The 21,321-nt window shown below is 43.4% G+C and overlaps 1 protein-coding gene across 5 annotated transcripts in view; it reads left to right on the top strand.

Annotated features, from left to right (window-relative positions):
* ltbp1 (latent transforming growth factor beta binding protein 1) overlaps positions 1-21,321 on the top strand; it is a 99,578-nt gene that overhangs the window by 22,817 nt on the left and 55,440 nt on the right. For all 5 annotated transcript variants that reach the window (XM_015362996.2, XM_015362999.2, XM_069179882.1 and 2 more), the window contains exons 5-8: positions 5,743-5,910; positions 17,105-17,350; positions 17,892-18,163; positions 19,691-19,793. In XM_015362996.2, coding sequence (XP_015218482.2) covers positions 5,743-5,910; positions 17,105-17,350; positions 17,892-18,163; positions 19,691-19,793 — 789 coding nt within the window. The remainder of the gene's footprint in view (positions 1-5,742; positions 5,911-17,104; positions 17,351-17,891; positions 18,164-19,690; positions 19,794-21,321) is intronic.

Consider the following 21,321-nt stretch of genomic DNA (forward strand, 5'->3'; position numbering starts at 1 on the left):
GGGTTAAATTCCACATTCCACCATGGATCCTTGGTTCAAGCCATGGATGGGGTTGGGTGTATAAAGGGCTTTCATGGTGCTAGTAGTGGTTGGGTTTCTAGAAGCAGTTTCAGGAGATGGAGTCTCCTCCAGGGCTTCTTTGTTGTGTAAGACATACTGGATCAGCTCTGCGATAAAGGCTCCCTCAGCCCACCATCCCTTGTGAGTCCTTCAAACAGGAGCCTCCTATTTTAAGGGAGGGGTCTATCAGACCCGCCAAAGTACCAGGCGAGTTCACTTGCTCTTTATCTTATGATATCAGCAGCCCATGTTCAAGTGCCTCTAACAAAAAAACAGGCATCCTTCAGTCTCCCATCCCAAACCAGGCCCAGCAGCTCAGGGTTTCAAACCCTTCGCCATTATCTAGCAAGCCGCAAAACATGAGCTTATGTCAGCATTAGCTACAAGGAAGTAGAAATTATTTATTATTTTTAGGTTTAAATTTAGTTTCCCTGTTTATGCTTCTGTGGATAGTGGCTTCCCTTAAGTAAGTTACTCATGTTTCTGTGTTGGATGGTGATCTCTCAGCTCATTTTTTTTTAGCCCTACACGACCTCTAGATTTCAGTGCAGCTACTCCCATCGTCGGTAAAAAAGAACACGATCGATTTTCTCATTCACAAATGTAAGCAGTTTTAATTAGAAAAATGTCTCAGAGCAAGAAAACAAATGGAATTATTCTTACTTAAAGTAGGTGTGAGCTACAGAATTTTTTTTTCCCTGAAATGAAAATATTTATAGATTTATCTATCAGGCTTGTGTCCTGTTGTCATCCAGCACTTTGTGTATTAAACAGGAGCGCGTGGTCTTTTTTTCGTGTCCTCAGTTGCCTCATTACAGAAAAAAATAGGCTGTTATTTTCATGAAGTGATCCCATAATTTGGTGGTACAACAATTAGGTTTTCCTTTTGGAGAGAGATGATTAGGCACCTCGTACATCTGCTGTGATGTTGAGGATTGTGGAACGACCTGTTTGTGGTTGAACGGCAATTGAATTTTAAATTACAGCCCTGGCGGTGGGGGCATAAAGACTTAAACACCGTTTGCTGCAGTTTGTTGTGTAAAATGAATTATTTGATTGGTTTTCAGAGAGCAATTTTAGATAAAAGCTAGGGGAGAAAAAATTAAATTAGAGGGAAAAGCAATGAACAGCATCATTGAAAGAACACCCTCAATTGCCAAAAGACAACTGTATAATAGAAGAAATATGACAAGAAGAAGAAATTAGTTTTGCAGCTTTTACACAGTCTCTGAAAGGTAAGGGAAAAAGAATTACATTGACATTTCATTTATTATTATAGTAGGATAATTGGCAGAGGATTTAAAGGTTTGAATTGGTAGGTTTAGTCAAAGATTAGAGGGATTAGATGCAAAATACAGGGTTAGTAAAAATACCTTTACAACTTTGACATAAGGACTCAGGGTCACTGTGTTCCCCCCCAAATTAAGCGTTGATGTGCACGCTAGTAAAAATGACAATTTACTTTGTCTGCATGCCGGTTAGTTCCCTCACTACAACTGGAGAGCCCATTGTCCGGGTTATAAAATGAATCACTTCAATTAAATACACAATAGTTTGTGCTGCCCATTCCACATTAAGTATAGTTTGCACCTAAGTGGGGTTTTCTGCTGCTTAATTAATGGCATTATAGACACAACAGCTAGCCTGTAGCCCTGTCATTGCTCCTATTTCCCTATGGGACCTCATTGTTGCTCTCCCAGCCTGCTATTTTGAAACCAGTTCAGAACCTGCTATCAAATCCTTAGCCTCACGGTTACTGAAGACACTCAGTCTCTGTAAAGGCAGCCAGTGAAAACGGATAAAGGATATGTCCTTACGGCTGAGCGAGAGAACTTTGTAGGTGGTCTCTGTCCATCAGGAATTGTCTCTCTGCTGCCCCAGAGTTTGAGAGGCTCTTTAACTGAAACACATATCCCTCCTACAGGTTGAAATAGTTTTAAATACACTTTGCATTTTTCTCTTGAAGATAGAACATACCAAGGCTATTCATAGACTAAAGTGTCTCCACAATTCTCCGGTACTCTAGTTTATTTTTGTGTTTAATTGTAATATTTCTTGTTATGAACCTGAGTTTGGAATCAGTCAGATATTGGCACCATGGTGGCTGTCCTTATGCACAAGCTCCTTTTTTACCATGCCGTGTTGAACATGTGCCGTTCAAAGGCCACTGGAAGATCTGCCTGATGGTTTGATGCCACTGTTGGTATAAAAGTGGAGTCAGTGTTGCCGGTTTTCCCTCTGGCCTCCTGTGCTCATTGCCCTGAGGGACTATCGGCCCTCCAGCCAACACCTGGGTAGCAGCCGAGCACTGCCCACTCTTTCAGTCTCGTTGAGAAAGTATCCTTTCAGCACTGGTGCACCGCGGTTCGCCTCAGGAGGGGAGAGTCATGCCGGCAGGGTCACCAGGGAGCAGGTGGGAAGAAAATATTTTTTCCTCTGAGCTCAGACTCCATCTTGATTGACATCCGTGTGTTTGCAGTCTTACACTACAGCTCCCTTCCACACGTGTTGCAGAATGTGCTTCTGGCGAAAAACAAAAAATGACCCTCTCTGAGACGTGAAGGAATAAGAGACCATTTTCCCAAACAGAGGCCAGCCCGGCCTGGCTTTTCCAAACAGGGTAGCTCAGGATGACTGATGTCGGCGCACCCACAGTCCTGATATGCGGGGACCACTGGGCCTGCTGTCTGGAGTGAGGAATGACAGCAGCACGAGGAAAACCCAGGGCACAGAATAAAGCCCACAAGAAAACAGCAAGGTCAGAGTGTATAAACAGCAAGCATGTAGTTGTGAGAGGGCTGGTTTTCAAATGCAGTGGAGGGGTGATTTTCCTGTCTGTAATTAGCTGAATAACCCGCAGACCTGCCTCTTTCTAAATTTGCTGGAATATAATAAGAGAAACATGGTACTTATTGGCAAAAGATGTTAAAATCTCCCACAGAGAACAAGAGCCAGGGTGAAGCCTGGTACTGTACCTTTATCAACTCTTAGGTATGTTGTTGGCTGTTTATTTGAGTTTTTAAAGGAGTGTCTTTTTTCCATATAAAATCAGGGTTAAGCAACCATAGGGCTGTTGGTGGGTGCTTAAGATGGGAAAGAGTTTTGATTTCCTGTTAGTGTTCCTTGTTCCTGGTGTTACGGAAGACCAAAGTGGAGTTCTGGCACGGTTCGCCTTGTTATCTGTCTGCGCTGACATTTGTGATCTAGAGTGGACGCTCCGGAACATCTGACCCTGATTTCCAGAGCTGCAGAGTCACGTGGAGCCAGATCCGCTGTGAGCCCTCCCAAGGAGTCAGAACACAGAGTTGGAGAGGAATTACCTGTTGATTTTGACAGAAAGCAAACTCACATGCGAATGAATGAAGAAGTGTGAGGGCGGTGTCCCCTGCAGAGCAGCATGGGGTCCGATCTCACTGTGTCTACACTGCCGTTTCTGAACACGATGAAATGCTATCAGTGCTCTTGCTCTTGATCAGCAGAGTCATGTAAATACGCCTCTCAGGTTAAGCAGGACCTTGACTTATGTACAACAGGTGGGAGGCACAGTGGTGAGCATTGCTACAGTACCTTACAGCAGTAGGGTCCTGGGTTCACGTCTGAACCTGGGGTGCTGTCTCTGTGGAGTTTGGAGTTTGAAGGTGCCTGCTTTCGGATTAGATGTAAAACCGAGGATCTGGCTCTCCATGGTCATTAAAAATAACAGAGTGTTTCTTTTACAGAGTAAGGGTATAACCCTGGCATCCTGGCCAGTTTTCCCCATGGCCTCTAATAATCATGGCCTCTTAATAATTCCCACCTGTGAATGGGCTTGATCAGTCTGCTCTCCTCCCCACTGATAGCTGATGTGTGGTCAGCGTACTGGCGCACTTTGGCTGCCAGGCGGATGGAGAGGAGTCCCTCTTGCCTGCAGAGCACTGTGTGTGGAGTGTCCAGAAAATGCTGTATAAGTATAAGGAATTACGGTTATTGTTTGAATGTCCTCCCTGTGTTTGCGTTGGTTTCTTCTAGATGCTCTGGCTTCCTCCAGCAGTCCTATGATATACTGGTGGTGTAGGTTATTTGGCTTCTGAGAAAAACTGGCCCATGGCGTGAGTGTGTCTGTCTGCCCTGCACTGTGATGGGCTGGGGTGCTGTCCAAGGTTGTTCATCTTCACAATTTTAGACTTTCCTCCATGAGGCTTTGTGTGAGCCAGATTTATGATTCTGTCTTTTTTTCACACAGTTGTCCACAGTTAAGAAGTCATATTGAAACTCAAAATCAAAATCTCTTCAAAACGCTGATGGTGTTTTGGTTGTCAGGGTTAAAAATATTTTAAATGTAAGAAAGCCTTGATCTTTCTTGATGCTCCCACAAGGTGTTGTAGTCTTACAGTGTAAGCAGTAAAAGGAATGTAATCACAATTTGTAAAACACTGTATTAGTTTCAGGTGTCAGTTATTAACTCTGTTGGTAGAGTCTTTTTCATATTTCCTTAAAAGTAGACTTGAAATAAAAAACGTGTGTTTAATGAAGGAATGGCTCACTTAAAAATAATAAATTTAGTAACCCCCCCCCATAAACATCTGTCGACCTCCCTTAACATTTTACAGACCTTGAAATTACTTCTTCTGCAATTGTTGAGACCTACAAAATTCCGACTGCGAGGCTTTTGTTAATGAAACACTGCTTCAGACTTTTTGCACCTTGATGAAACAGTTGTACCCCCTTGAAAGTGCTCCAGGCAGACACAAAAGCTCCACTTTACCAGCCTTGCCTACTTTTTTAATGAATTGTTGGCAGCACTCCCTCCCGTTTCTCCGCTGTCTGGTGCAAACAGCTGACAGCCGCAGACGAAACATATGACTCGGGAATCTTGGGGCTGAGGAGGGGATTTCCAGGAGGCTGTGAGGAGAGCGTGGTGGGCCAGGGCGGGCAGTGGGAGCCGGGGGGGGGCGGAGAGCAGGAGGAGGAAGGGGCAGTCGACCCGCAGCTCAGTCACCGAAGAGAGAGGGCAAAACTAAGGGGCAGAAATGAATGGAAGAAAAGGCTGCAGAGTGCATCTCGGCTGTCCGGGCGCTGGAGTCCTGAGACAGATGTTCCTGAGGGGGCTTTGAGGAGGCTGCTCAGGGATCGAGGAGTTCATTCAGGCCGGGATGGGGGCAGGTTGAGGTGGGGAGGCTTAGGTGATGACTGCAGCGCCGAGCAGTGACTTCAGGACTGCAAGTGCGGCGGGGAGGACACTGCAGGAGGGTGTCTTCCAGCCTCCTGTAGGTGCAGCCCCCGGCCTGCGTTCCTGACATGTGCCCGCTGGGAGCACAACGCAGGTGGGCTGGGAGACTCGAGAGGTGCCGTGCCCCTGGCGGTGCTCCTTCGTCAGAATAAAGTGTGGCATTGTGATTTCCTCATCCAGCTCTAGTGACTTGACTTTTCGCTGCGGAGTTGGAGCGCATCCCAGAGTTTTGTTTGCTGAGCTTTTTTTCCCTACTCATGTTTCAGAGACGCCACTGGATTTAGGAGAGTGGGAGAGAGAGAGGGAAAGAGAGCGAGCGGGAGGGAGGGAGGGAGAAAGCACATGAGAGAAGGAGAGAGACAGCCTTCTTGACGGAGCTCCTGTCTAGCGGCTGCCGCTGTCTGGAAGGGGGGGATCAATGGATACAAAACTGACGTGTGTGTTCTTCCTTTCCTGGGCGACCTGGCTCGTAGTGGGGAATCACACCGGCCGCATCAAGGTGGTCTTCACCCCCACCATCTGCAAGATGACCTGCAGCGGGGGAAAGTGCCACAACAGCTGTGAGAAGGGAAACACCACCACCATCATCAGCGAGAACGGCCACGCTGCGGACACCCTCACTGCACCCAACTTCAGAGTCGGTAGGTACCCGTGCCTCTGAACCCCTGAACCCCGCACTCTGAGCATCACAGTGGCTGAAGGCAGCAGAACATTCCCCTCTCTGTCCTCTAGAACTGGACTTGTCTTCAGTGAGGTCATTTGGTCTTGCAGTGCGTCCCTTGCGATTTCCTTCTGCATCAATAGAAGTCTCTGTTTTTATCACATAATCAAAGAAGGAAAACATCATTAAAAGGCTGTTCCTTGGGATTTAAAGACTGTTTCATTCTTGTCTTGTCCCTTTGGTTTTCTGTCAGATTTAAGTCAATTCTCGATTTATTAGCTCTGAAATCTCTGTAGTCTGTCTCTGAAGTCTTGCTGTCTGCTGGTAACAAGAATGTCAACTTTGGGAGCCCTGTATCATCAGCCAGCACCATGCTTTTTTTATAAACCCAGTTGTTGTGGTTCAACAAGCCCTTGCCACACCCCCATCAAAGATTCCTCCACCTGCTTTGGATCTTTTAAGAAGCATCACACCACTTCCTGTGCAATTACTTTCTCCATATGTTAATACATTCTTTAGAGATGCTGTTGAAAGAACCCAGCCAACCTGTATTCTACCAAAACCCCCATATTTGTCTGGACACCAGTACTGGAAGCCCAAATGCTGTTGAGAGTGTAGTTAGTTCCTGCATCTGAACTAACTGGTGCTGCAATGCTAAGCTGTCATCTTGGATTGTCTAAATGTAATCTGTGTTTCCTAAGGGACGTAGCACCTCGAGTATCTGCTGTCTGCTGTCCGAAGCTGACCATACAGCACACTCTGTGCCTCATATTGCTGTCAAACCCTGTATTCTTGGTTGAGCTCGGTCCTTGTAGATCGGTTTTTATTTTCAGCTCCTCTTGTGTCTGTGCAACCTTGGTGTTGTCCTCATCATATCTGCTTAGTTCAAGAACTGCTTAGAGTAGTGGTTCCCAATGCTGATCCTGGTGACTCGCACACCTGTTGGTGTTCTGTTTCAGTCGAGCCCCCAGTTACACAATCAAAGCCTTCATTGACTTATAAAACGATTAATATGAACTGTTTTTCCCCAGCTCTCAAACAGGTGGAGCTTTAGCCGATGTGTTTTGTAAGTGAAATAAAATCCCAAACTTGTGACTGGAAACAAAATGCAAATATTCCAATGAAGCAACAGCTTAAATCAATTAAGGCTACAATTATCTAATGAAGGTGCAATGGAATGAAAATCAGCAGGTGTGTGGGTGGACCAGAAGCTACCTGGACCAGGACTGGGAACCACAGGTTTGCATGTGGTTTGCAGTTCATATGAAGCAGTGAGAGATTAGCACTGATTCAAAGGCATTTATAGAAGGACCGATCCAGTGCAACCTTTTGGGTTTCATTTTAGGAGGCTGTGATTCGATATTCATGTGAACTATGGTATTTTCCTTCATCTTTACTTTAAAGAAAAGAGAAAACAGGAGTGTAAGAAAATGTAAAACATAAAGTCTGATGACTCTGATAATGGCTTTGCTTGGTTTTAGGGTGCAAAACTACAGAATGTGGCTTGTTTGTCCTCGAATGGCCAATGGCTGTCTTTTGGTTAATCAACATTTTGTGGAGACGAATATGTTGGAAGGTAGTCTGAAATTATTGTTTTGTGTAGCTGCCCAAAAAAACAACATTTCATGTTTTATTTTAGCCTCATATATTACAACTTCACTGTATTCTCCCTTCCTTGATGTAAGTCTAATACAAGATCCCTATGGTCTTTTTTCTGTGCCTAGTGGAGAAATGGCTTTTCGTAGTCCTCGCCACAGAGCTTTCTGACTTTTATTTTATCCGAGTCTGAAATAAATGGTTTGGTTATTTTTAATTGGTCTGTGTCCCGGGTATTTAGCAACTGATGATTTAGAGAGACCAGTGCCCCAACTGAAACAAAAAAGGCCTTATAAAAGCAGCTGGATTGTGGGTTTTTTGAGATTGATATAACCAGGCACAGTTTAAATCCTACCACTCGTCCCCCCAGACACAAACCCATCCAACAAATGCATGTTCTTGTTTTTTAATTCTCATAAAAAGTTAAACCAGTTAGCAAACAGCAATGTAACAGTGGGAATATCAGTCTTGACCTCTCACAGGCAGACCCACTGTCCCCCTGTCTCTGGCACTGCACAACTCAAGCTGTTGGACAAGACAATAAGACCGTGTTGTTATACTGTAAGTATGGAGCAGCAGTGCAGAAGGATTGTTCTTTGTTTATTGCTGTTTAACTACCTTGAAAATCTCATTCTCTGGCACTGTGTCAGCTTAGGTTACCTGTTGAAACATGTTTTCTGCTGCACTGAATGTTTTTTTTTTTCCTCTGGGAAGTCTTGCAGAGCATGGAGTTAAAAATAAAAGGCAGAAGTTTGTGCTTTTCTTTGAAGAGTTTTTAGTGAAGATAAGATCTTCAATCTTTTGTGTCCGCTCCAGTTATAATGAAAAAACATTTTTAAGTAAGATCTTCAAGAACTGTATCTGAATGAAGTACAAGCAGGGTAAACCAAGAGAAGGAGCTTCGGTCTAGAGTTTGGCAGACATTTGTAACACGTTCCGAGGTAGCGAGTTCAAATGAGTAAAGAGCACTGATGGGTGTTGATACATTTTACCTGTGTCAGGCTGCTGGTTCAACCATCTTTAGGCAAAATGTAAAATAAAAATAGAAGTTTTCCACATTCCAGAATTTTAACTGTTCATTGATTTTTATTTTAAAAAAGATGTTTTACACTAATAAGATACAGCACACAAGGCATCATAAGGCCTAAACTGTTGTGTAGTTCTGCTGTCAATCTCAATCTTAGTAAAACAAGAAGTACTGCTAGCTTTTGTTTTTCCACACTGCTCTCATTCTGTCAGGACTCACTGTGTGTCCTGCAGTGTTTGGTGAACTGGTGCTTTCTGGAGTAAATAGAGTGAACTTCCTAATTGGTCTGAGTCTGTGGCCAGTCCAGTTGTATGTCAGTGATCCAGATTTTAATGCCGAATTAAGCTTGCATTCAATTGTGAAACAATTCTGTTAATGTTAATTTTATTTATGAGCATGTTGAATCTTTTCCAAACGACAGTTGTAGTTGCCAATAGAAAAATAGAAAGCCTTTTCAGGCAGCATAGTGACAAGGATGTAAGATTATTGCAAATTTATAAGACATTCAACAAGGAGCTCTTAAAAGGATATCAAGCCAGTGTTCATTGCTGAAAAGCTACAAATCACTGAACGATACTGTGACACACAAAACATACCAGAAGACATTTCTGGCACAGGTTTATAATTCAGTACTTCACTCATTTTATTTCCTAATTAGGATTGACTTTGTTAAAAAAAGCGAGGAAGTGTTTGATCTCTTTCCGTGTGCCCTGGAGACAGTGGCATCAAGCAAATGTCACTCTTTAACACTTTTTCTCAGGGGGAATTTCAGGTAATCACAACAGACACCTGCAGGGATTTGGACATCAGAACACATATTTGTTTTTTGGTCACCATACTGTATGCCAGAGGCCATGCGGGAATTTTGATTAATGAGCATTACTGCTTAATAGTGCTTTCAGGATTCCTGATCAGGTGCGTGTCACCGGAGATTGGAAGCCTGTGAGAACTAGGGGCGTGCAGGAAAAGCAGTTGTAGCTTGTGATAGAGTAAGAAAGAGGGATTTCTCCCCCCGGTGTGTGCAGTTTAAATTCTGTAATTGTCCCTTGAGAAGGTCCAGCAGGTTCCAACTGAGGAACGTGCTAGAGAGTTTCTAAACTGTGCAGTCCTGGCCTTATTTGGTAAAAGAGGTTTGAGTAGACTGTTCTTTTGGTAATTGTCATTTCCTCTCTGTCAGATCTCATTATGTTATAATCACAGCACTGGGATTTTTTTCCTTCCATTTTTCATATTTAGTTTGTACCTGGCAACTGCAAATGAGCTTTTCTAGGTTTTTTCTGGACAGTTTCTGATAAATTGTAGCTGCTGAGGTAAATCCTGGGTTGCCAGAAACTATGCCCACAGTAAACAAGTGAGCATTTCAGTGTCTTATATTGCTTTACCCTAGCCAAAATAGCCATTCAGAAACCTCGAAGAGCTCAAGAACTGCTGTGACACTCATCAGAAAAGCAGGCTCTACTCTGTATAGGAGGCTCGGTTAATGCTTTCACAGAATAAATGTAAATTAAATGTGACAACATAGTTAATCTGAAAGCTTATTCCTTTAACGTTTTACTCTGGAAGGGTTTCTTTCTTGTCTTGGTTGGAAAGCAGCTGCTGCAGTGAGACTGTCTTCCTAAAGACATTATACCTTTAAAACTGATTAAAGGGCCATTCTAAACTTCTCAGTAATGAGGAACATCTTCTGAAATCATTCCTTGACTGGGGGTGTGTACAGGGCAACAAGTCCACAGATCGTGTGCTGCTGCCATCACAGATAGCAATGATTACCCATGGTTACATCAATATTCATGAGATAGCCACTAATAATAAACCTTTCTCTAGGTGATGTAATGATTGACCAAGTGCAGAGTTTCTGCAGGATGGGTAACCTGAAAACCTAAGCATTCAGGATTGCCACCAATACCGCGAATCAAGTAATCACTCCTATACTGTCCCCCAAAAAACTGTGGGTAGAATAGCATATCGAAATTGAAACAAAGTAGCTGGACTAATAAAGGTTCCTAAAACACCTGATTGAGTGTATCTAAGTTGTACATGTTTATCCACATTATATCACTTGTGGGGTGTTAAAGGCATGCAATAAAGTCAGCATTTTGAATGGCCGCCATTTGTATCAGTTTCTGCAAGGCAACTGTGCTTTCCTAGAGGCCTGTCACTGACTGCCTGTGGAATATTATTCTACTGTAAATGTCCATCAGTTTCCTGTCCTGTTCAGAAGCATCTGCCATTGGATTATTAGGGGGAGAAGATGGCGGTCCATCTTGTCCTGGACAAGTCTGTTTAGAGACAGATATGGCAGTTTAGGAGGTTGTGGAAGAAGAAGAATCTGTAAAAACTGTCCTGCGTTGTGTATGTGATATGGGAGAGAGCATTATCCTGGTGCCGCGCAACACCGGGCCGTGAACTTCTGCGAAGGGATCAGTAACTCAGTTGAGCGTGTTGCTGTTAATTTGCCATCAGCGATCGCTAGCTGTGCCTTTTATGTGGGGGGTTTTTCCTACCCAAAATCCCTAACTAAACCACTTCTAAACCTGTTCCCTTCCATAACGCAGGTCTGTGCATTGCGTTCATCGTGATGTCGATTCGCACTGTCCTCCATACACGTACAGTACATGAGCTGCCAGTTGCATCAGGAACCTCCGTCGGTGAGGATGACGCCGCCTCACCAGGGATGCAGTTGTCATTATAGCACGAACTCTTGGAGCTGCGCCTTTCCACACCATCTTGCTACTTTAAAAAGCCCTGTCTCTTTTTTATTGTTACTTGGCATTTTTGCTCTGAAGAAGACCTGTTCATTGACAGTTGCCAGCTCCCTTGGTTATGGTTTTAAAAGGAGATATAAAGACAGTTTTTTCTGAAATGCTCTTCGTGGACACAGGCTCCACTTTCACAGAGCTGCTGTCATGTTTCACCGTTGTTTTGCTTGTCCCCCCTGAGGTGAGGTTTTGTGTGAAATTAATGCTTTGTAAGTTTCAGGTTTTCTTCTTTAAGTTGCACAGAAAGGAGTGAAAAGGAAGGTTGTGTTTGCTGTCAATTAATCAAAGACTTTAAGACAATTGAGATGACAGGGCTTGCAGTTTAGAAGACTTTTTTTTTTAGGAAACGTGTGCCACCCACCGTTGTGGTGATGGCTTAGCACTCCATGGCAGGACTGCTCCTCAGCCGCCCTCAGGGAATGTGGTTAGGGATGGGGCTGACGTCATGCAGGATAATGAATGGCTTCTGGCTGAGGCAATTTAGAGATCAATCTTTCTTTTCCCAAGGGTGCTTTCATGTCTTTACACCTGTGGGAGTCCAAACCAGACTGAGGCTTGGGGGAGAATAAGTGAAACGTGCCACAAGCACAGGGAATGCCAAAAGCTGAGCTGGCTGAGGACTTGTATGCAGCCATGTGGAAGACTTGATTTCAAACACTGGAACAGAAACCCAATTCTATCTCATCGGTAGGCTGAGGATTTCACACCCAGGTTTCTCCTATAGCAGGGCAACAGTTTCTGTTTTTTGCAAACATGCAACATACAGTACACCACACTGCACAAGCACATACCCCCTAGCCTGCAGCCTGGCGCCGTGTCCTTCTCCTGTTGAGAGTGCTGGCTCTTTACCACAGTAACAGCTCTCAGTTTTATTTTGGAAGTGTTTCCCCACACCTGGCAGAGGTATCGCTCCCAGACTGTGCTGTGCGGAGACTAGAAATGCGTATTCATTTCCACAGATGCTGCCTCCTTTACGTCAAGCGTGTCAGTGTGGTACGTCAAGGACTATAATGTAAATTATGTTTTATGTGAAAAATAGTAGGCATTTGTGCTGCCGAATATGGCCAATTGCTAATTCGTTCGTCAATCATACGCTTTCTTTTATCCAGGATCTGAATGCTCAGAGCTTTATCATCTAAAATGAAAACCTAATGCAGCATTCAGCAAACACTGTCCTTATACTGTATATTCACTATCCTTATGCTGTATATTCACTATCCTTATACTGTATATTCACTGTCCTTATGTTGTATATTCAGTCTTCTAAAAATCTTTTAGATTACTCTGATTGCAGGCAGTTGGTATTCAGGGAAATGTGTGTATTTGAATGCACTTGTTAAGGGATAGAAGACAGAGTACGTACTGTATAAGAGCCGAGTGATGTAATTCTTGAAGTACCTCAGGGATCTGTACTAGGATCTCTCCTCTTCCGAATTTATATCAATGATTTCGATTCTGGCAGTAACATAGTCAGGTTTGCAAATGGTACTAAAATAAAAGCATTAGCAAAAAAAGTAGAAGCAGGGGAATAAGTAAAGATTGAGATAAAATTCAAGACTGGCCAAATACCTGGCAGATGACGTTTAATGGACACAAGTGTGAAGATTAATCCATTGATCTTAAAGGGGCTGTGTGTGAAAAAGATATAGGAACTGTATTTCTTCTAGCCAATGTCCCGTCTTTCTTTAAGAATAGAATAGCTGAGATCTTTGGAGCTACTAATGGTGTCCTCTTGTTTGTAACTGTTTTTATGTTCATTATCATCTTATATCGAAGCTAAATATTCCCATTAGTCACATAAACAGTGATTCATCAGCATCATTGCCTCAGACTGCCAAGTTTTGTTGCTTTCAGTTGGACATTCAGCTAGATTTCTCACTTTGTATTAATTTGGCGCTGCAGTCATTACATGTAATAATCTTCTGTTGTGTAAAATGTGTCAAAAATTAACAGAGCATTCTGCGAGAGAGGAACAGCAGTGGAGCACAGTTTGTAGGAATTTGTTGTGCAGGGCCTGAGTTTATGTCACATTTCATTGAATCTGGCAGCAAAGACTACAGGGTGGTCATAGCCTGGCTCTTCGCTGAGGGAAGTTCTTTGGAAAGAAATTTATAATGCTGTGATAATGAAGAATAATACAGAGCTTGTCAGAAGAAATTATGTATATAAGGGAAAGCAGTCAGTCTGGATTTAGATTTAAAAACAGTATTCAGTCTGAGGTGCTTTAGACATTTTATAGATTTTAGACTGGGAAATAATTTGTATTAATCCTTTAAAAAAACAATGGTTCTTTAGTTATATATTTGGTTATGGTTAAGAAGTCAAAATGTTCAGAGGCATTAAAAATGAAGAGCTAGTTTTTTCTCCATATGAAAGATTTTCATTTGAAATCTTCATGAACACCTTGTGCCTCACCAGTCCCCTGCTGGTTGCTAAGTTGGAGATCTCAACAGGATTCACACATTAGGAAAAGAACTGGATCAGTATCAAACACACAAATACTGAATCGGACTGCAGGAACAAACCTACTGGGTGGCATCATGGCCATGGACATTAGGATTGGCATGCTAACATCAAGAGCACTAACGATTTTTCTGTGATATCCAGACAGCATACTGAACATACTGGATATTCTAGCTTGAAGTACACTTGGTGCTTCTTTGCACTCATCAAAGGGTAATTGTGGTGTCACTGTGTGTAGGACGGGCAGCTGATTTCTCGTAATGAGGTTGCAGGTGCTAGTTGTGTCTTCTTAAATTTTACAGCTACCACTAGTATCCCAGTGACCAGTTTGGACCTACGCTTTGTGGAGCTAAAGGAATTTGTTGCATGTCATACTTTATCACCAGGTTACATCAGGGGAAAAGTGTGTTTGGTTGTAGAATGTGTGAATGACAAAACTGAATGAATATTTTCTTCTCTTTCCGTATATAGCAGTACACTGTATAGCTTATATTGGGCATTTAGAAAACACCTAGCTGCCTCTGATGATAAAAATCAGGTGAAAACCAGTCTTTAGCATTAGATCCTGAGTAGTGGAGAAAGGTGTTTCTGCTATGATAAGTATTTATTGCACCGCTCATTAAAAACCATCAAGGCAAATCCACCACACTGTGGCTTTCAGTGGGCAATCCCACTGGCATGCAAGATTTTCACCTGGGGATTTCACAGGTAACATTGCTTGTGCAATTTCTCCCGACTCTCATATACCTCCGCTTCACTTTGTTGAAAACTCCCCCCCTCGGCAATTGGTTCTGACCCGTACAGTCCACTCCTGGCATGCAGCTTTCGTCATTGTCGAGAGAGCCAGTCATCACAGGGAGGGCGTGCCGTGCTTTCAACGCTGCAGAGAGCAGCCAGGCACACTGAACAGGAACAAAGTGAATTGCTGAGGGATAAGATGTACGACAAAATAAACCTAAGATGGATTGAGCATTCCTAGAACAGTGTAAACATCTCAGTCATCCACGTCTCCGAGTTCCTGTTCTCGTCGCAGTGTTTTGCTTCACACTTCTGCGGGTTATGACAGTTGCAAGATTGATCTCTTGAAGTCTGCAAATGTCCCACTGAGTGGATTTTCAAGAATTTGAAAGCTCACTTTTTGTTAGGCTGTATGTCCTCACTGAATCCCTCCACTTCAGTGCTGGACGATAACTCCAGCCTTGCCCTTCTGTGCTGTTTGATTTGTTTCTGACACTGCTGTAGGTGTTCCTGCAGTGCTGTGTGCTAAAGCTGAAAAAGGCCTACACTGTCTTTGGCTTGCTTGTCAAAAGTATTATACTTTTGGCAAAATAGAAGTAAATTCTGCTGTAAAAAGTCAATTCGTTTTAGAAAGCATCTTTGTCTTGTGAAGTAAATGCCTGACTTTTAAATAGCAGCTATGTGCTAAATACTGATGAAATTAAGAGTAGTGCACAGTTATTGTAAATTCTCTGTTTTTTAATATCTGTCTGGCCGCAGAGCAAACATGAGAGAAATTAGTATTTGATGTAAAATGGTTATCTTTTTGTCATTTATTAGTGTTGTATTCCTGCTTATTTAATTTTTTCACAGGATCTGCTTTTGTGGTGAAAAGATATTTGTATGAAGAAAAAAGGCAGTACAATATCTAATCAATTTACACTTAGCTGCATTGAATTGTTAGGTTGTTCCAGTAATTTTGAATTTTCTTTTGAAGTCTCAACATGTTTGACCCTGCCCTGCATGTGCGGTGCTCTAGAACAGACGTGTCATCATGTGTTTGACCCTGTGCATGCGTTTGTTCTAGAGGTAGAAAGTGAGCGCTCATAGAATTTGATCCAAGTCTTCTATGAACATGTGGGATAGAACACAGGAAGGGACCCCTTTATTTTACTGGCAAATGGTCCCTAAAAACAGTAATTCCAGACTCAATCACATGTATATCCTTGTCCAGAAATATCTACTATTAATTCAAATAAATGAATATATTTGTATATAACTTACATATTCTTCTCATATTTAACAAAACGCTTCTACAGTTTTACAATTGAGGTGTTTACCATATACATCCAGTAGAGCTTGAATCTCCGTCTGGTGATTGTCTAGAAGTGACACTGTGATTTATAATCCCTCCCCACACGCCACTGACACATTTTTCAAATACACACGAGGCTAAGATTCTGTTTTCTTTCCAGAGAATTTTATTAAGAGATTGCCAGAGACCATCCGCAAAATGGCCTTGTGCTGTAATTTTTTTAAAATTGCTGCCTGAATATTCTCTATTCTAATTCAGATTTTTTTTGAGCGTTTCTCTCTTGAATGTGAGCCTGGTGCGGTCTGCCGTGCGTGTACAGACTAGCTGGGGCTGCAGAGGAAATTCCTTTGTGGATGACTAAGCTTTGGGTGACTGACAATCCTCACAGAGAGAGTACACACTTGGGGCTGGCCTACGCACAGACCCTTGATTCAGACAGCAGCACCTTAAAGCCCTCAAATCATAATTGTTATTCCTAGAAAATGTAATGTTTTCACTCCAGAAACTGGAGCTGCATTTCACGACAGTGGGTTGAAATTTCCTGTATTTTCCTGCAGATGTGGCATAACCCCCGCCTAGCGACCCCTCACAGTGGAAGAAAGGGCATAATAATTAAATTAATATTTGCTTTATTATTGTAACTGAAATATGTATGGCACATTTCAGATTATACACAGAACCTGTGAATGTATGGAAATTCTCAAATGTACTTTTCCTCTGTGGGAGTTGCTGGTGGATTCAGTATGCAGTTACTCTAAATGTGCTTGAGAAAGCAGTTGCATGCACTTGCTTTCAAGATTTGTGATGTTCACAATTTCCTGCTGCCAGTTTTAGCCGCTACGTAATGCCTTTATCACATGAATTTCATCAGATATCTTTTAATAAGCAGCATAAATCTGGTGGTTTAAAGAACTGAATCCTAAATGGTCCAACCAAAAGTGCAGGTATTACAGTTGCCACACACAGACCTGTCTGTACAGTGCCTACTGAACATCTACACACCCTTCCCAAAGTCATACTGTACATGTTGTTGCTTAACAGCCTGAAATAAAAAAACATTAAATCTTTATCTTTAAAAACATTAAACCACACAAGGTTTTCATTTGTAATTACTTTTCAGAGTGGTTGAGCATTTGTTTTTCACTTGGGAGGTGTGTGTGTGTGTGTGTGTGTGTGTAAATAAAAGTTAAATAAATTCTGATTTAATGTGTCTTAATTTCAGGCTGTTAGGCCACAAAGTGACTTTGGAAAGGGTGTGTGGACTCTCACCCCATTTCCTCTATCTCTTCGATTGCAGTTGTCTGCCACCTCCCCTGCATGAATGGAGGGCAGTGCAGCGCCCGGGACAAGTGCCAGTGTCCGCCACACTTCACCGGCAAGTTTTGCCAGATCCCAGTGCAGAACGGGCATCACAGACACCCCTCCCAGCAGTACCAGACGCACCAGCAGCACCAGCAGGTGTCCCTCAGCCACAGCCAGAGCTCGCAGGTCCACTCCACGCACACGCTTCCCCTGACCTTTGGAGGACAGAGCGGTGTGCAAGGTAGGGGGCGGACAGAAGGGGCGAGTTTCTCAATCTGTGCGGCACTTCTAAAAACGAAAAACCATAAAACTCTATATTAAAATAAGGAACATTAAGTGCAGTACAATAATCTCTGTAAATAATTTTTTAACTCACCCAAACTTTTTATCTTTTTAGCTTGGTGACCAAATGCACGTTACATCTTTTTAGATTCATTCCACAGTCATCTCATCTCTGGATCTGTTCAGCTCTTTATTGATCACTATATGATGATTGTTATGGAGTCACTCTGGACTTAAAAATAGTAATTAGTGATAAATTATTTTTTATTCAGCCCTTACTTCCTGAAATGGATATTGTTCACCCAGAATAGTTTTTTTCTCTAAATCGTTGACTGTATCATTGTGAGCAGCTGATACCTTACTTTGACCCCAGGATTTTTTCCCTTCATTGGCTGTGGATTTAATTTTTGTTTTGCTGTTTGTGCCCTTCATTCTCCGTCTCTCTGGCTCATCTGCCTTGTGCTTCCCTTTTTTGCTTTCTCCTTCGGCTCTTCACACAGTGAAGTTACCTCCCAACGTCGTGAATATCCACGTCAAGCACCCCCCTGAAGCCTCTATCCAGATCCACCAGGTCTCCCAGCTGGACGCCAGTGGACAGCAGGTCAAAGGCTCGCAGTCTGGCCAGTACACGTACCATGGGGAGACAGTGCAGAATGGCGCCCAGCAGGGCCACGGCGTCATCTACCCCAGCCAGCAGAACATCATTCACCATTACCCAGTCACCTCCAAGAGCCAGCTGGGACGCTGCTTCCAGGAAACCACAGGAGCCCAGGTGAGAGAGCTGCAGGGAGGCTGGTACCATGCGGCACCGGGCCCCTGACGATCCCGTGCCTCACAGGAAGCAACACGCAGGCAGAAAAATGCTTTGTCGTGCCTCCTTGTCCAAAACTACCTTGATGAGGAGCCATGGAAACAGAGGAGCAGTTGGGAGTCGAGCAAGTGCGTGAAGCCGCTTAGACGACCGTAGATCAAATAACATCCATCCACTTTCTAACTGCTTCTTCCAGTTCAGGATCACAGGGAACTCGGGGCCTCTCCTGGCACAAGGCAGGGTACCCCCTGGACAGCATGCCAGTCCAGCGCAGAGCAGACACAGATACTGTACAGACACACAGTCACTCGCACCAGGGTCCATTTTGCCTGAAGCCGGTTGACCTACCGGCACGTCTCTGTGGGAGGAAGCTGGAGCACCTGGAGGAGACCCACGCAAGCGCAAGGAAAACATGCAAACTCCACACAGACAGCATCTCAGGTCTGGAGCTGAGCCCAGGGCCACAGCTCTCCACGACAGCAAAGCTGACCACTGTGCCACTATGCAACCTCATAGATTTTAAAGCAGCTGTTTTTTCTGCATTTTTTGGCTTTCAGGCTATTTGTATAAAATGTACAGGCAAACTGGCTTTTCCTTTTCCTACAAACTCGTTTAAACCAGGGAGTGGATGTCTTCATTAATTCCTGTGTAACGTGAGAAAAGACTCGTGTGACGCAGAATTCAGATTAAAAAGAAGGTTGATTTGACCCCGCATCCTATTAGTCAGAAAACATCGGCGTTTTTATATCATGGAAGGAACTTCTCAACTTTAAGGCGGTTGAGTAATGCTGATAACAATTACAGGGAATAGTGAGTAATTCCACCTGAGAGTTACTGTAAGTTGGCACAACACATAAACAAATATTTCATTTTGTGTTTAGGAACTAATATAATCCCGATTTATACCCAGCATTAAATCATACTGCAATAAAAGATAGTATAAAATGTGTATGGGAATCCGATATCATGGGCTGTCTGGGTCGAAATAATACCACTGATAAATGCACTCTCTGTGTCATAATCACAACAGACAATATTATAGTAATTCTGTGTTTCTTCCATTGAGAATAAACTACTTACGTATTCCGTTTTCTTCATCTTCGGGTTGTTGCTGTTACTATTATTGCAGTATTCTTTCAGTGCGTTTCTAAAAGCTTCAGTCTTTATTCATCTGGTAAAGCTCCCTCAGACTAGTGAACAACAATTTAGAGCCACTAGACAAATTCAGTCTGGCTGCCCATTCTGCGTGGTTTTCTTATCTGTGTCTTATTTTAAAGAGCTGTATTTTTGAAAGCATTTGAATTGGCAGTCAGCCCTGAGGTGACAGGTCTATAATGTAGGATCCCATAATGCTTATCCCAGAGCTGTTAATTTCTAACCACACGTGGTGTGTGTAACACTTGGAGGTTTCCTGGAAGATGGCAGATCATCCTGAGAGCTGCCACAGAGATACAGCTGTAATGACTGTGTTCCTCTCTGTGATTACAGTGTGGCAAAGCTCTTCCCGGGCTCTCCAAACAAGAAGATTGCTGTGGAACTGTGGGCACGTCCTGGGGATTCAACAAGTGCTATAAATGTCCCAAAAAACAATGTAGGTCATTTTTGTACCCTATGATTTCTAGATGTAAATCAATTACATGTTAGAATAGATCCCTTCTTGTGTAAGAGGCGTGTCTTTGTTATAGGATATTGAAAATGGTCTTCCCATCACTTTATTAGCCAGATACAATTTCTTGCATGAGGAGTTTGTCTTTTCACATACCCCAGCTTGCTCTCCATCAGACACACAGACAGGGGAGAAGCTGGGGGTCAGAGCGCAGGGTCAGCCATTATTTATACAGCACCCCTGGAGCAGCTGGTGTTAAGGGCCTTGCTCAGGGGCCCAACGGAGTAGGATTCCTCTGCTGGCTGCAGGATTTGAACCGGCAACCTTCCAGCCACAGGCGCAGATCCTGAGCCACAGTGCCATCCCTCCGCCTGGTTCAGTACACACTTTTTCAGTTGGTTAATAAGGCAGCCTTGCATCCCGTTTGTATTGGTTCTGTAATGCCAGAAGCCCCTTTCGCAGTGGGTTGAGACCTCCGAGTGGCCTCATGGTGAGTGATGAGAGACGCTTGCGCAGTGTACAGAGTCATCATAGTTTTGACACACATGCAGGAATTGTGCAGGCGCTCTCCAAATCGCCCACATGTCAGAGCTACCTCACGTGAAGCTCGCAGTGCCTACGGGCTTAGCATAGTTTGGATTGGTTTTGGATACAGTTCCCACTGAAAACACTTGAAAGTTCATAGATGCCTGGCAAGTCTCAGGGATTGCTCCTGGGTGGCTATAAAATGAAAATACTAACTGCTTGCATTTATAAAGTGCTTTTCTTCCCAAAGGATCTCACTTCATCCGCTACCAAAGTACAGCTCCACTATTGGGGCTCTACCCATTGTGTGACTTTTGGGATGTCCCAGACACAGTCTGCTAATGACAGCGCCCACACTTGAACCAGCAATGACTCAAAGACCTCAGCCTGTGTTCACGGAGACGAGTCTCCTGTTGGATGATCACCTAGTGAGGCACCAGCTGCTCTCTTTGAAAGTCAGTTATCGAGACTTCACTGATGTCTAACAAGCTACTGAACTTTGTGCATCAGAGTGCTGTCTTTCACTTTTAACAGCTGCGGTTCCCTCAGCCATGTGTGAAGTATAACACAGTGAAATCATGGTAAAAGTGAGGTGAAGCGTACAGTAGAATGCTGTGGTAAAACTTGACCCACACTGTTAGAAACCAAGGCAAATACATGTAAACAATTGGAAAACTAAAAATGTATGGCATACACCCAATGGGTGTGCCAGTAATAATGGGTGTGATGGAGTAAGGCCTTCCTAGCTTTTGCTTGGGTGTAATGTTCCCCATATTTTTATTACCTCTTGGATCCAGGCCATGTCCAGAGGACCTTTGCTCTAATTATATCCACCTATATTGCATAATGTGACCACAGTCAGTGCTGGTAACCTTTCAATGCTCTCTGAGTCTTGTACAGTGTCTTCATTTTGTTGGCTCAGGACCCACCTGTTGGAAGTCACATCGGGAGCTGATTAATCAATGATCACAGGAATTTCTGGAGTTCT

The sequence above is a fragment of the Lepisosteus oculatus genome, chromosome 17 (assembly GCF_040954835.1).
Source record: "Lepisosteus oculatus isolate fLepOcu1 chromosome 17, fLepOcu1.hap2, whole genome shotgun sequence".
Classification (NCBI taxonomy): domain Eukaryota; kingdom Metazoa; phylum Chordata; class Actinopteri; order Semionotiformes; family Lepisosteidae; genus Lepisosteus; species Lepisosteus oculatus.